The sequence below is a fragment of the Thamnophis elegans genome, chromosome Z (assembly GCF_009769535.1).
Source record: "Thamnophis elegans isolate rThaEle1 chromosome Z, rThaEle1.pri, whole genome shotgun sequence".
Lineage (NCBI taxonomy): Eukaryota > Metazoa > Chordata > Lepidosauria > Squamata > Colubridae > Thamnophis > Thamnophis elegans.
In genome coordinates, this window is record NC_045558.1 from 6,016,751 (window position 1) to 6,032,603 (window position 15,853).

Genomic DNA, 15,853 nt, shown 5'->3' on the forward strand with positions numbered 1-15,853 from the left:
TGAGGATGTTGCGTTGGTTTTAAGTTCAAGAGGCAAGAATAAGTTGTTTTAAGTCAGGAACTACCTGTGTGTAAAACATAGTTTCCCACAAGGCAGCCATGTCCAATTTGCTGCAACAACAACAAACAAACATTTAGCACAAGCTGTTGTGGTCCACGCTCCACTACATTAGATTATGGAGTATACCGTAGGTAGTCCTCGACTTACGACCACAATTGAGCTCAAAATTTATGTTGCTAAGTGAGACATTTGTTAAGTGAGTTTTGCCTCATTTTACAACCTTTCTTGCCACAATTGTTAAGTGAACCCACCACTGTTGTTAAGTTAATAACACGGTAGTTAAGTGAATTTGGCTTCTCCATTGACTTTGCTTGTTAGAAGGTTGATCACATGACCCCGGGATACTGCGACTGTCATAAATATGAGTCAGTTGCTAAGCATCTGATATTTTGATCATGCAACTTTCATAAGTATGGAAAACGGTCACTTCTTTCAAGCGCTGTTGTAACTTTGAACCGTCACTAAACAAACTGTTGTAAGTCGAGGACTACCTGAATTATCCCAAAGTACGCTTATAGAGATGACAGTGACCAGAAAGAGAAATGCTATTAATTCAAGGAGGGATCAGAAGGATGCAAATGAGGAAGACGTAAACATCAATAATAAATAACTTATAGAGGACAGTAATAAGCCGTTTCTTGGATGTGATATAACCAATTGTCAGGCACAAGAAAAGAAGAATCTGATTTACTAATGGCAAGGGCAAATTGGCATCAGATAAGAGTCAATGGACTTCAAAGGAGAGGAAGGACTTAGATCTTTTTCGGAGTGGGAGGGGGTCCAGGCTGATGATACATTTGGCTCTGCCCTTGACCAGGTGCACGGCACAGAATTAACAAAGGCAGCTGGCAGTTCAAGCCACCCCTTTATTGCTCCAAATTGGCTCAAACGCTCCCACATTTCTGGCAAGTCCCAGAGCAAAGTGATATCACTCACACACACACACACACACACACACCTCCAGCAGCCTCTGGCTGCAAGTAGTCCAACACAACATGGCTGCAAAGCAAGAAATCCAGCAGGGGAAACAGAGGAGTCCAGAAAGCGAAGGAGCAAGGCAAGTAATCCAGAAATCCAGAAAGAATGCAAGGAGAGTTCAAAGTCGGCACTCAACACTCCATGAATTCAGTGTTTGTTCCCGACAAATGACCCTCCCCACAGTGTTTCCTTAATTCTCAATCCCCAAGTGTGCCTTGTGAAGAGAGGTGGGGTGCTCTCTTCCCAAGTAGCCGGCTCAGTCTACGCTGTTCTCGCCTTCTCTCCACTCTCCGTGCTGGCGGATTAGGAGCAGGTGGTCCTTGCTCATTGCGTGAGCTCTGTCTCCTGTGCTCACTGCTTAGCCTCTCTTGGTCATCCTGCCCCCTTACTCCCTACTTACAAGCTGTCCCAATCCTGAAAGGCCCTAGCCTCGTGATGGCGAACCTATGGCACCTGTGCCACGGGTGGCACATGGAGCCTATTTGGTGGCACACTAGCTGTCAGCTCCGGTGCGCATGTATGCGGCGGCCACCTGATTTTTCATCCTTCCGGACGGCCAGGGGGGGCTGTTTTCACCCGCCCCAAGCTTCAAGAAAGCCTCTATAGCCTGGGGAGGGGTCACGTGCGCATGTACAGGTGGGTGGGGAGATTGAGTGGGCACGTGTGCCCGCACGATAGCATATGCGCGTGCACAATTTTGGCACACAGTAAGAAAAAGGTTTGCCATCACTGCCCTAGCCTGACTTGGCACGCTCTTCCGCGTTTTCCTCCGAAGCCAACGAAGCCACCCCCTCAATCTCCGTTGACTCTAGTTCCAGCTGATCTTCCTCTGCAGATTCAGGCTCCGACAGGGGCATGAAAGCCCTCCTGCTCAGCCTGGGCATGGCCTACCTCAACCTTGCAGCCAAGATATCTTTGTGTCTAACTAAGGTTAGATCGCCAGGACTTAATCTGATAACATGGATTTAAGGTTTAGATTGATGCAGGATTGCAATGTAAATGAGAAGTACGGTCAGTCTTCGAGTTACCACAGTTCATTTAGTGACCGTTCAAAGTTACAACAGCACTGGAAAAAAATGACTCATGACCATTTTTCACAGTTACGACCTTTGTAGCATCCCCATGATTACGTGATCAAAATTCAGATGCTTGGCAACTGGTTCATATTTATGACAGCCGCTATGTCACAGGATCCCCTTTTCTAACGTTCTGACAAGCGAAGTCAATGGGGAAGCTGATTCACTTAACAACCGAGTTACTAACTTATCAAGTTCAGTGATTCACTTAACAACTGGGACAAAAAAGATCATGAAATGGGGGCGAAACTCACTTTACAAATGTCTCACTTAACATCACAAAATCTTGGGCTTAAATGTGGTCATAAGTCGAGGACTAGCTGTATAGAAGGAGAGAGTAAAAGCATACCTGGGCAATCATCAAATTATCTGTCAAGCATAAATCATTTTGAAATATTCTTTCCAGAATAATATACAGGTAGTCCTCAACTTACAACAGTTCATTTAGTGACCATTCAAAGTTTAAACAGCATTGAGAAAAGTGACAATACCGTTTTTCACACAAAACCATCGTGGCTTTTGTGGCATGTGATAAAAATTCAAACACTTGGCAAATGACTCATACTTATGACAGTTGCAGTGTCCCAGGGTAACTTTTTGAGACCTTCTTCCAAGCAAAGTCAATGGAGAAGCCAGATTCACTTAACAACCTTATCACTTGTTAGATATTCCCCCCCCCCCCCAACAAAGGTTTCCACCACAGTCCTCTGTTCCGGTGGGAACAGAGGTTTAATCCCATTGGTCAAAGGGTGTGACAGACCCCTTTAAAATGGGATGCTGCCTGACCTGTCTTAAGCCGGATGTTTACCTGACTTGTAATAAAGAGTTGTTGTTACTGGAGCCTTTGTGTGCCTTCCTTTACCCGATCTAACATCACTAAATTAACAAACAAACATGGCAGAAAGATATCACAATGGGGCAAAATCCATTCAACAAGTGTCCCACTTAGCAACAGAAATTTGGGGCTCCATTGTGATCGTAAGTTGAGGACTGGCTGTCCTTATTATACGGAGGTAGCATTCCTTTACAGATGAAGTTGCACAGTCAATCCCTAAACTCCACGTGGATGCAGAAGAAAAATTTACCTTAAACGTTCTCCTAATATTCACACCAATGTAGTTTTCTCCTGGAATGATTATAGCAGAAGGTTCCAACAAGACCTGGAATGGTTCCGTGGAGCCCTTGGTGTCGATTTCTAAGACAATCACATCTTCCTTTCTCCGTTCTCCATTTTCGTAGTACTCTGAATTCTGAATACTGCATAGAAAATAGGCTTAAAATGGCTCTTGGAAAAGTATCCTGAAAGGAACATCACCAGTGTGATTTTTCCTTTAAGAGAAACTGTGCTTGCACAATTGCTTCACCAATATACTAGCAAGCTTTCAAATGATACACACCCCAAATATTATCTTTTTCAGGGGGGAAGGGGTGTATCGCTATAATGTACCAAAATGGAAAGGGGGAGGAAAGTAAGAAAACTTTCATAGAAACCCAAAGCTATGTTTATGTACCCGAACAAAAATGAACAAAGCGACATATGTAAATGTATTACAGCAGATATATAAAAGGGGGTCATTCCAAATAACGATTTACCACAGGGAATTGTGCTGCTCACTTTTTCCATTGTAACCATAGAGAACCAATTCAAAGGTCTAGGAAGATCCTCAGCCATCCAAGATCAGGGTTGACTCAGCCTTCCATCCTTCCGAGGTGGGTAAAATGAGGACCCAGATTGTTGGGGGCAATATGCTGACTCTCTGTAAACCGCTTAGAGAGGCCTGAAAGGCCTATGAAGCGGTATATAAGTCTACTGCTATTGCTATTGCTATCATAGTTGTATCAAAAAGTGGTTTTTAATTTTTCGAAAATAAAAATCACTTTTTATGCAACCAGTTCAAAAGCTGAGGACAAACACATTTGTTCCTTTGATTTTTTTTTACCCCACTTTTATTACTTTACAAATGACTCAAGGCGGCAAACATATGAAACATACATTCTTCCTCCTGTTTTCTTCACAACAACCACCCTGTGAGATGGGTTGGGGTGAGAGAGAGAGGGACTGGCTCAGCCACCCAGCTGGTTTCTAAGGCGGGACTAGAACTCACCATCTCGCAGTTCTTGGCCCAAAGTCATCCAGCCGGCTTTTGGACCTAGGATGGGACTAGAACTCACCATCTCCCAGGGGTAGGCCCAAGGTTTTCATGCCTAAGACTAGAAGTCACTGTCTCCTGGTTTCTAGGTCACATTTTAAGCACTACGCCAGATCAACACCATCCTCTCTTCTGCTGCCCAAGAAAAATTGTTCTGTTTCTTAAGTGTTGCCTTCCCGATTAGGAGCAAACCTCACTAACCATTTTAGAACTCTCTCTCAAGCAGACAGGACAGGACTGAACTGTAAGACATATTCTTCTTCTTCCTTTCAGGAATCCCAGCTAGGGGCTAGCTCAGTGTTGGTGAACCTTTTCAGCACCGTGCCCAAACTGGAACACATGTGCATGTGCATGCATGTGTGTGCACTACAGCGCTGGAAATCCGAAGACCAGCTGGCCGGTGCATGAGTGCCTGTTTTGGGGGCATTTTTGGCCATTTTTCAAGTTGTTTACAGTCCTTTTTTCGGGCCGTTTTCTGGGCCGTTTTCACGCTGTTTTTCTGGACATTTTCCTGCTGTTTTTCAGGCCAAAAAACAGCCTGGAAATGGTCTTGAAAACAGCCGCAAAAAGGCCCGAAAACAGCCCGGAAAACGGTGCCCACGAAGACCAGCTGGCCGGCACGCATGCATGTGCCAGAAACCGCCATCTGACTTGATGGGGGGAATGGAAGGACTTATATTCCTCTTCAAATCCTTCCATTCCCCACCATCCAGTCAGAGCTGAATAAGCTTCTTGGATGAGAAGCGAAACATCTTCAAAGAAAAACTGGAAAGTCCAGTTGCCTCTTGAAAAAAGCACCTTTGGGACAGCCAGCGTGAGTGGCAACCATAATTCTAGGCTCAACTGCAACCATAAATTGAGGGCTACCTGTAGTCTAATTGGCCAAGAGTAACAAAATAGGAAGCTATCCAGATCAGAAGGGCGTCATGGAAACTTACCAAAGTGAGGCTGGGATATCCTCCAGCACTATTTGAAGCACACTGTGATATTCCTTTAGCTGTAACAGAGGAAAAAATAATGGTCGGTTTATGTACAAAGAACTTTCAAAAATATGCATATTGCTTACTTTTAAGGTTACTCATCATGGAGCAGAGCAGTAAATGTTTATCACGATTGAAGCAGTTTATTATCTCTGAAGTTGGGATTTAAGACTGGGGGTAAATCCACACAGCACCCCTCAATTCTGAGCACTTGTCCACGTGTCTATCGACTTCCCACAACCAAGGCCGTCCCAGCAGCTGTGGAAATGGAAGTGCATCTCCTTTAATTGTTCTGCCTCACAATATTGGCGGACATGCTCTGCGCCAAAAACCTTGTGGCTCCAATCGTTTCTGCTCTATCCTTGTTTAATCTGCGCCCTTTGTCCGCCCCTGCGGTCCATTCTGACTACAAAGGAGACTGGAACTCTACATTCCGCAGCTTACTTCCCTTCCCCCACTCCCTTCTTCAAAATAGGTCAATACAGGGCAGAATCTGGAGAGTGTGAAGCTTTGAAAATGAATAGCCGTGCCAGGTTTAACTGGATGTGTTATCGGAAGGACCTGACTCTTGCGAGAGTGCCTCCTGCAAAAGTTATCAACACATTAACAAATTAAACTTTCCAACAGAATGAATAAAAAGCAAGCATAAGGAAAGAGGACATGGAACTATTTGGAACAGACTGACGGGTGGGTTCACCTCTATCTTCTATCTATCTACATGTATAAAAATGGCTTTGTGTATGTATGTTCCAGCATAAGTCTGGAATGCCTTGAGCAATTTCAGTCAAACCTGGTACACAGATTATTTACCCTCTGGAGAAAAACACTGTGGGGCTAAGACACCTCTAACACCCCTCAGGATGTGGGTTCTGTAAAGATGCAGCCTGTTGTGCCACCAAATGGCTTCTACGGTACTGCCTTAAAATGGCTTCTACTGTACAGCGCAGTGGAGTTGCCATGGTAATGGCTTCACAGTACTCCACAAGAGGAATCTCTCTGGTAAGGGAGAAAACCCAATATTAGAAATTACATATGGTCCTGACATTTTCAACAAGGCTTTGATTATTTTGAAGAGAAATGTATGGCCACAATCAATAAAACATTACTGCAACTCGGCCTGCCTGCACCAATACGACAACGACACGATGTACTTCACACAGATAACATACGAGAAAAGAACCACAATGTTGAACAGCTTAGTGCACATATCGCGGACAAGAAGCCACTTCTAAATCAAGATCATAAAAAAGCGAATCAAATGATCATGGATCAGCTAGCAAAACAACAAGGTGGCATCGCTTTCCTTGACGCTTCTGAGGGCACAGGGAAAACTTTTGCAACTAATTTAATCGTCGCTGAAATCAGGGCTTTTCCTGTCTAATACAGGATTAGGATAAATAAATACCCGGGCAACGCCAGGTTATCAGTTAGTACCGTGATGACAAACATATGGCACACGTGCCCAAAGTGGCATGCGAAGCCATGTTGCCTGACACGCGTAGCGGTGCCTGTTTCTCTCCTGGGTTTCTGGCTTGCACAGGAACACCATGATCGGCTGGCCTTTGTACAAGCTGGTCTTCTGCTTTCTGGCCTGCGCATACATGCTGGCCAGCTGATTGGTGCATGCGAGTGTGTATGCGCAGCAGTAAGCATAAGACTTGCTGGCTGGTGCTCATGTGCATGCCAGAAACCGGAAGTTTGTTTTCCAGCACCCACATGCCCAGCTCCTTTTCCTGGTCGCAGCTCAGACGAGTGCGCATGTGTGAAGTGCTCCCTTTTTTGGCACTCGGTGCCGAAAAGGTTTGCCATCGCTGAGCTAATATGTAAAGTTCATTTTGAATTACATAATTTTGTGAAGTATTTATTTTATCGGAAAAAAGACAATGCAGGCCGGGTCTTTTTTAAAAGCCTGGTAGGGAACCATACCTGCTGTGGAGAGAAACAGAGGGTGAATGGATGATCGGAATGGGGCTGCAGAGTCCCAGAATTCGGAACGACAGAGAAAGCGGTCCCCATATCCAGGTTGTACTTTATATCTGCAATGTCCATTTTCCCTTCCAGTGTTGGTGACTGCAGGTTGGGCTTCACTATCTGCCAGAAGAAAGGAAGTTCTACGTGGCTGTATAAAAGACAATAAGAAAGAAATGCTTTGGCAACTGTCCTTTTTTCCTGCAAGGAAAGAAATGGAAGAAAACTCTTTAAGTTAAATATCGATAAAGGAGAATATTTGTAGCTCAGCGATGAAATGAGAGATCCTTGGAGTTCTCTGAGCTTGGCTGTTTTCTTTGTAGACTTGGTAGTCACTGATGCATCCAAACAGGATAAATGAGCGGGGCAGGGGGGGGGGGGACAACTAGTCCCAGTGAGACTGAATTTCCCAACCATCTTGGATTCAGCACCAACAGTTGTAAATAGGAAAGAGGATCTGCATCTGCTTCATTTAAAACTATAAACCTCTCTGAATGAAAGAGATATACAAAATCCCCAGGCAAGGAACTTCTACCTATAAGTAAGCTACTTTGGACAAAGTTAAAAGCCATTTAACTATCTTGCAACTATGGGCCTGTGGGACCAGGATACTGTTCTTCCAAAGAAATCCAGCAAGTTGCATTCCAGGTCTCCAAGTTGATCACCTACAGGTAACTTGATGCAAATGTCTCACAGCAAAGCAGGTGAGACATAAGGCTTGGTTCTCACCTGTTACCTATCCCTTTTGGCTGGCTTTGCCAAGTGTCGATTCAGCAGCCTTCCACAAGCTATGCTATGGAGCTATGGCTCAAAAATCTGCTAGTTCCATCACCAAGCTATGATTCACCCATGTTGGAAAGAGAGGAACAGTGAAAACAACAACGTGCTCATGTTTTGGTTATAGAAGGCCTCAGGTTCCAGACTGCAAGCAGTAAGGCCAGGTCTGCTGGCTGCAGAATTCTGGAATGTGAAGTCTACACATCTTACACCGGCTGAGACACACTGCTTTAGAGGATAGTTATTAACTAATCAGATTGTCCTACAACATAAATACCACCTGGCATCTTATTTGGCCCTGCCCACAACAATGTCAAATTCTTTACTAAGACTGTATTACTATTATTCTTCTCATCCTTCCTAGTAGTTATCTCTTTCCTAGTACCTATCTCTTCCCACTTATGACTATAACCATGTTGCTTATATCTTTACGATTTATATTGGGTTTTTTGTTTCCTAGTATGATTTGATTGCTTATTAGTAATCTATGACTATCACTAAGTGTTGTATCTTATGATTCTTGATGAATGTTAGTTAGTTAGTTTATTAGTTTTGTATGCCGCCCACTCCTGGAGGACTGCGGGTGGCTTACAATAAAAAGGGAGAGGGGATAAATAAGACAATACAACAGTTTAAAAATTACACCAACATTCATAATTGAAGTGGGGCTGGATACTTCAATAGCCCCAGGCCTGCCGGAACAGCCAGGTCTTAATAGCTTTACGGAAGGCCGGGAGGGTAGTAAGGGTCCGGATCTCAGTGGGGAGATCGTTCCAGAGGGCTGGAGCTGCAACAGAGAGGGCTCTCCCCCGGGGGATCGCCAGCCGACACTGGCTGGCAGATGAAATCCGGAGAAGGCCTAGTCTGTGTGATCAAATCGGTCTTAGGGAGGTAATTGGCAGGAGGCGGTCTCTCAGGTACCCAGGTCCAATGCCATGTAGGACTTTAAAAGTAACGACTAGCACCTTGAAGCATGTCCGGAGACCAATGGGCAGCCAGTGCAGCTCACGGAGGATAGGTGTAACGTGGGAGTACCTAGGTACACCCATAATCGCTCGCGCGGCTGCGTTCTGGACTAGCTGAAGTCTTCAAACACTCTTCAAGGGCAGCCCCATGTAGAGCGCGTTACAGTAATCCAGTCTTGAGGTGATGAGGGCGTGAGTGACTATCCGAAGGGCCTCCCGGTCCAGATAGGATCGCAATTGGTGCACCAGGTGAACCTGGGCAAAGGTCTCCCTGGTCACAGCCGACAAGTGATGTTCTAACGTCAGCTGTGGATCCAGGAGGACTCCCAAATTGCGAACCCTCTCTGAGGGGCATATAATTTCACCCCCAGGCTAAGTGATGGAATGGCTGGACCACCTTTGGGAGGGAGCATCAATAGCCACTCGGTCTTGTTGGGATTGAGTGCAAGCTTGTTCGTTCCCATCCAGACCCTAACAGCCTCCAGGCACTGGCACATCACTTCTACCACTTCACTGAGTTGGCACGGGGCGGACAGATACAGTTGCGTGTCGTCCGCATATTGGTGGTATTTAATCCCATGCCGTCGTATGATCTCACCCAGGGGCTTCATGTAGATGTTAAATAGGAGGGGAACAGGACCGAACCCTGCGGCACCCCATAATTGAGGGGCCTGGGGGTCAACCTCTGTCCTCCGACCAACACCGACTGCGACCTGTCTGAGAGGTAGGAGGAGAACCACCGAAGAACGGTGCCTCCCACTCCCACCTCCCGTAACCGTCGTAGAAGGATACCATGGTCGATGGTATCGAAGGCCACTGAGAAGTCAAGGAGCACCAGGATAGAGGAATAACCCCTATCCCTGGCTCACCAGAGATCATCGATCAGTGCGACCAAAGCAGTTTCCGTGCTGTAACCAGGCCTGAAACCGGACTGAAAGGAATCCAGATAATCGGTTTCATCCAACGACCGCTGGAGTTGAAAGGCCACCACTTTCTCAACAACCTTCCCTACAAAGGGGAGGTTGGAAGACTGGACGATAGTTACTTAAAATGGCTGGGTCCAGAGAATGTATCTTGTCTTTTTATTTACACCGAAAGCATATGCACCAAAGACAAATTCCTTGTGTGTCCAATCACACTTGGGACAAATAAAGAATTATATCTATTTATTCTATCTGTTCTATTTTTCTTCCAGAAAATCCTGCCTGGGCAAGGGACTCAGGCAGACTAGAAGAGGAGAAATGCTAAGTTAGTTGCATTTACAAGGAGTCCTTGACTCACAACAGTTCAGTGAGTGACCATTTGAAGTAACAACAGCACTGAAAAAAGTGGCTTATGACCATTTCCTACATTCATGACCGTTGTAGATCAAAATTCAGGTACTTGGCAACTGACTCATATTTATGACGGTTGCAGTGTCCCAGAGTCATGCGGTCACCTTTTATGAGCATCTGACAAGCAAAGTCAGTGGGAAAGCCAGACTCGTTTAACAACCACGTTACTAAGTTAACAACTGCAGTGATTCACTTAACAATTTTGGCAAGAAAGGTAATTAAATGGGGAAAACTTCACTTAACAACTGTCTCACTTAGCAACAGAAATTTGGGGCCCAATTGTGGTTGTAAGTCAAGGACTCCCTGTACTCTCCCCCATGCACATGGCTTGTATATTCTTCAGGGCAATTTAATCAAAAGAAGCGACTCTCCCACAAATACAAAAACATTGGCTTCTAATTTTTCTTCATAGCATTGTCCAGTTATGTAACTGTGTGCATATTTTATTTTTGTTTTCCATTGACTTTATTCCTGGCAACCACCTAGAGCCTTGCAACTGCAGTGGGTTGCAATGCAATTCATCATTAAAATAAATCAAGAAATCAGTGACAACTGCCAGCAAATGCCTTTTCAACATGCCCTAATCAATCAACGTACGAGACTAGAGTCTTAAAAGCAGTCACTGCATGCCCAGATAGAGCCATCAGTTAAATCATTATGGGATAGTTCCCATGGACTCTTTTGTTCCTCTATCTGCTTGTCCCATGGAAATCTGGACATCATCAAACTTAATCAGCTGGGCCATACTTGGTCTAGCAGAGAACAGACAGGAAGTTTTCTGTTTTCTATGGAAATCAAGCCACAGAGTCTGTACTTAACCTCACCCTGATACGCCACAATCTGGGTTTCTTTGTGCTTTCTGTGTTCTTTGGTTATGTGGCCCTTTCTCCTCTTCTTTTTGAAAAGCAAAACTGATCAACTGCAATGGAGAAATTTGGCCTGGGATATCCAAGGGGCTCCACATTGGCCCTGTTCACACTACACTGTGACCTAGGTCAGTGGAAAAGTGGCTGTCACGCCCCACTCCACTCCATAATTAGGAAAGAAGACTAAGAGACTCCATGGGTTGGAAATCCAAAGTACTTTTACTAATTATAAATGGTAAGCGAGCAGTAGTGAAGCAAGATCTGAATAATATGGCGCGAAAGCAATTGATATATAGGGAAACCCGTTTCCCCCCCCTTAGGATCAAAGCTCCAGTCCAATCATAAGTCCTTCAAATGTCAGGTGTGAGATAACTTCAAACAGACAGGCCGAAGATGGAATGTGTAGGCCGTTGATGCAGGCGGGAAACACGTACGCATGCGTAATCCCAACGACTGGTACATCCTAGAACCTTCCTCCAGCACATCAATTAAATCCCTCCCACATACACGCCCCCCCCTTCCCGTTTCATGGCAGCTGAAGCAACAGCAAAGCAGAAGCTGACATCCGGCCGTCCCCCGGAAAAAAGGCTGTCAGGCCTGGAAGAAAAAACAAACGAAACAGACAAATAAGAAAACAAATGAAAAAGGGAGGGGAGAGAAGTCAAGGCTTGTCGGGATAAGAAGCATAAAATCTCTGGAGTAAGCGGGGCGCACGAACGTGGGACTTATCAACCCATTCCGTGTGGGAGGGGGGAAAATGTTTCCAAGCCACAAGGTATTGGATGCGATTACGGTGCCTACGGGAATCAAGAATGTCACGAATTTCAAAATGATGTTCCCCATCCACAAGTAAAGGAGCAGGCGGAGGGTCATCCGTGGGCCTTAGGTTGGATACCCGAACTGGTTTGATGAGGTTAATGTGGAACACAGGGTGGATACGGTTGAGATGCTTGGGCAATTGCAAACGAACCGAAACAGGATTGATAACTTTAACAATTGGGAAAGGGCCAACATACTTGGGGCCCAATTTCTTCGATTTTTGTGTAGTATGCAAGAATTTCGTGGACAAATACACTAAATCTCCAACGTGGTAATCATAGGGCTGAGAGCGTTTCTTATCAGCCTGCTTCTTATGAGCCTTATGGGCAGCGTCCAAGGTGGAAAGAGTCAGGGGCCAAAGGCGACTGAGACGTTCGCTCCAGTGTGCAACGGAAGGAACCTGAGGTTGGGCCGTAGGCAGTTCGGGAATAGGAACAAAATCCTGGCCGTAAACGACCCGGAAAGGGGTGAAGCCCGTACTGGAGTGAACCGAATTGTTATAGGCCACTTCAGCATGTGGTAACAAGTCAACCCAATCGTCCTGTTGATAATTGATGAAACAACGTAAATACTGTTCAAGGACGGAATTAGTACGTTCACAGCCGCCATTAGTCTGAGGATGGTAGGCGGAGCTAAGGCCTTGGGTGGAACCAATGCGTGCGAGGAACTCCCTCCAAAATTTAGATGTGAATTGGACTCCACGATCGGAGATAATACGGTCGGGAACCCCATGTAACCGGTAGATGTGGGAAAGAAATAATTTAGCCAACGCCTTGGCGGAAGGAATTTTGTGGCAAGGCACGAAATGAACTTGCTTGGAAAACAAATCAGTGACCACCCAGACGACGGTGTGCCCCTGGCTCTCGGGGAGCTCAACAATAAAGTCCATAGAAATCTCCTTCCAAGGTGCAACCGGGCGGGCGACAGACTGTAGAAGTCCCTGCGGTTTCCCCGGCGGCTTTTTGGCGGCCGCGCAAACTGGGCAACTGGCCACATAAAGTTCAATGTCCTTTTTTAAAGAAGGCCACCAGAATTGTCTCTTCACGAGGTGCAAAGTCTTGACGAACCCAAAATGACCCGCCATCCTGGAGTCATGAGCGCGACGAAGGACGACAAGTCGTAGGGAAGCGGGGACGTATAATTTAGCACCAATCCACGGTAGATCGTCCCTCATGGTGCACTCGTCCCGATGGGTCAGGAACCAGTCGTCTTGAGGAAGAGCCGCTTTGAGGTCAGAAAGTAGATCGTGAGGCACTACCTCCTGAGCTTTGGTCTGTTGACGTGTGAGTACCGGGGCTGCCAAGAGCGGTTGGACGATACTCAGTTTGGAACAATTATACTGAGGTAATCGGGACAAAGCATCGGCCATGAAGTTCTTTCCGCCCGGGATATACTTGAGAGTGAAATTGAAACGGTTAAAATATTGGGCCCACCGCATCTGTTTGGGGGAGAGACGACAAGGTGTGCGTAATGCTTCCAAGTTCTTGTGGTCAGTCCACACTTCAAATGGGTGTTTAGAGCCTTCGAGGAAATGGCGCCAAGTAGCGAGGGCCCAACGGACCGCAAAAGCCTCCTTCTCCCAAACCGCCCAGCGCCGCTCTGTGTCAGTGAGTTTACGTGAGGTGTACACGCAAGGCTGTAAGTTACCTTGGTCATTGGCTTGTAGCAGAACGGCCCCAACGGCGACATCACTGGCATCCGCCTGGACGACGAAAGGCTGGTTGAGATCAGGATGTTTAAGAACTGGTTCAGCGGCAAAAAGGCGTTTAAGTTTTTCGAATGCCGCCTGGCATTCCATGGTCCAGTCCAAAGGCTTATTGGGTGTAGGCTTCGGGTCGCCTTTAGTCTTGAGTAAATTAGTGATAGGGAGAGCAATGTTGTCAAAAGAGGGAATAAATTGACGGTAGAAATTAGCGAAACCCAAAAATTTTTGCAACTGTTTACGAGTTTTGGGAGCGTCCCACTCAGTGACCGCCTTCACTTTTTCAGGGTCCATTTCAACGCCATCCGAGGAGATACGGTAGCCCAGATAGTCAATAGTCGTTTGGTGAAACTCGCACTTAGACAATTTGGCATACAGGTTGGCAGCACGGAGTTTTTTCAAGACAGTGCGCACCAGATTGACGTGGTGGTCGTAAGAGCGAGTATAAATGAGGATATCGTCCAGATAGACGATAACGCCCTTATAGAGATGATCGTGCAGGATCTCATTAATAAATTGCATGAACACAGCAGGAGCCCCCTGTAGGCCAAAAGGCATAACTCGGAACTGGAAACAACCAAGAGGGCAGTTGAATGCGGTCTTCCATTCGTCCCCTTCCTTAATGCGTACTCTATAGTAAGCTTCTCGCAGGTCCAATTTCGTGAAGATGCGGCCCTTCCCCAGTTGCGCTAACAAGTCCTTCATCAATGGTAGTGGGTAGAGGTTTTGGGTACAGATTGCGTTAAGGTTGCGAAAGTCACAGCATAAACGAAGAGACCCATCTTTTTTTTCACGAAATAGTACAGGGGCAGCCACTTTGGGTCGAGCCGGTTCAATGAACCCACGTTTCAAATTTTTGTCAATGAAAGAACGCATCTCCTCCATTTCCCTGGGTGACATGGAGTAAATGCGGGGTTTTGGGAGTTTGACCCCGGGTAAAATGTCAATGGAGCAATCAGTAGGCCTGTGGGGGGGTAGAATGTCCGAAGATTGCTCGCTGAAGACGTCCCTAAGATCCAAATATTCTTTCGGGATTTTTTCCTCTCCTGCAATCCTCTCCTGCCCTCTAGCGGCTACTTCAGGAACGTCAGTGACTTCAGGTTGGTCCGGAGAGCCGTCCCCCACTGGAGGCACCTTCGAGCGAACACGCAAGCGGCCTGTCCGCCAATTTATGTGAGGGTTCCACTTCCGGAGCCATGGGATGCCCAAAATGAGTGGCCTGTCCATGCCAGGCGCGACCACAAAAGAGATTAATTCAGTATGGGTACCCATTTTCATTTCCAAAGGCTCAGTAAAAAAATGGGGGCCCCCCCCCCCCCCCGCAATCGATCCATCTATTTGGCAAAACACAATCGGGGTTTTCAAAGTGCGCAATTTGATGCCCAATTGTTCTACCATGGCGGGATTGATCATGGATCGGGAACAGCCAGAATCAAGTAAAGCTAGGAGGGTGGCAGGGGTCCCCTCAGGAGGAACTTTTAATTCAATAGGGATGAGAAGGGGCCCCTTGTTTGAACTCACCCAGCGAGGCGATGTGTCGTCATCAGAGTCCTCAGAAGAAGAGGAGTTAGCATCTGCGTCATCCTTTAATGGCTGGGCAAAAGGAGGGGGGTTGGTTTCCCCAGCGAACGCTGTCTCCTTCTTCTTCTTGTCAGAGCCTCTGGCAGGCTTGTCATCACGTCTGGGAGGGGGTTGGGCAGAGAGAGGCAGTTTAGCCCGACATTCGGGGGCGGTGTGCCCAAGCTTGCCACAACGAAAGCATGTTAACGGTCTGGAGGAGCCAGAAGGGGGCCCTCTCGCGTCGCCTCGTCGTTTGGAAAACGATTGCGTAGTAGGAGGGGGGAGGGACCTGGCAGCCCTCTCCTTCCGCTTCCGTCTTTCTTCTGTGGCATAACGCAGACGGATTAAGTCAAGCTCGGCGTCTGCAGCATGCTCAAACCACGTGATTAAGCGTCTTGGCAGGTTACGATTGACACATTGTTGATAAATGTCTGCGTTTAACCCTTCGGCAAATCTGTCCAGAAGGGCGTCCTCCCCCCATCCTCTCATGTATTGTGAGAGACACTGAAATTCCTGGATGTATTGGGCGACAGGTCTATCGTCTTGGTCGAAGGTTAAAAACTTCAATTTGTTCCGCTTCTCAGTTAATGGGTCATCAAAACGTTGACGGAAAGCCTC

General features: G+C 46.5%; 1 protein-coding gene across 1 annotated transcript in view; it reads right to left on the reverse strand.

Annotated features, from left to right (window-relative positions):
* DLEC1 (DLEC1 cilia and flagella associated protein) overlaps positions 1-15,853 on the reverse strand; it is an 86,792-nt gene that overhangs the window by 45,422 nt on the left and 25,517 nt on the right. The window contains exons 14-16 of the mRNA XM_032238265.1: positions 7,171-7,363; positions 5,203-5,261; positions 3,200-3,371 (exon numbers count right to left, since the gene is read on the reverse strand). Of these exons, the coding sequence (XP_032094156.1) occupies positions 3,200-3,371; positions 5,203-5,261; positions 7,171-7,363 (424 nt within the window). The remainder of the gene's footprint in view (positions 1-3,199; positions 3,372-5,202; positions 5,262-7,170; positions 7,364-15,853) is intronic.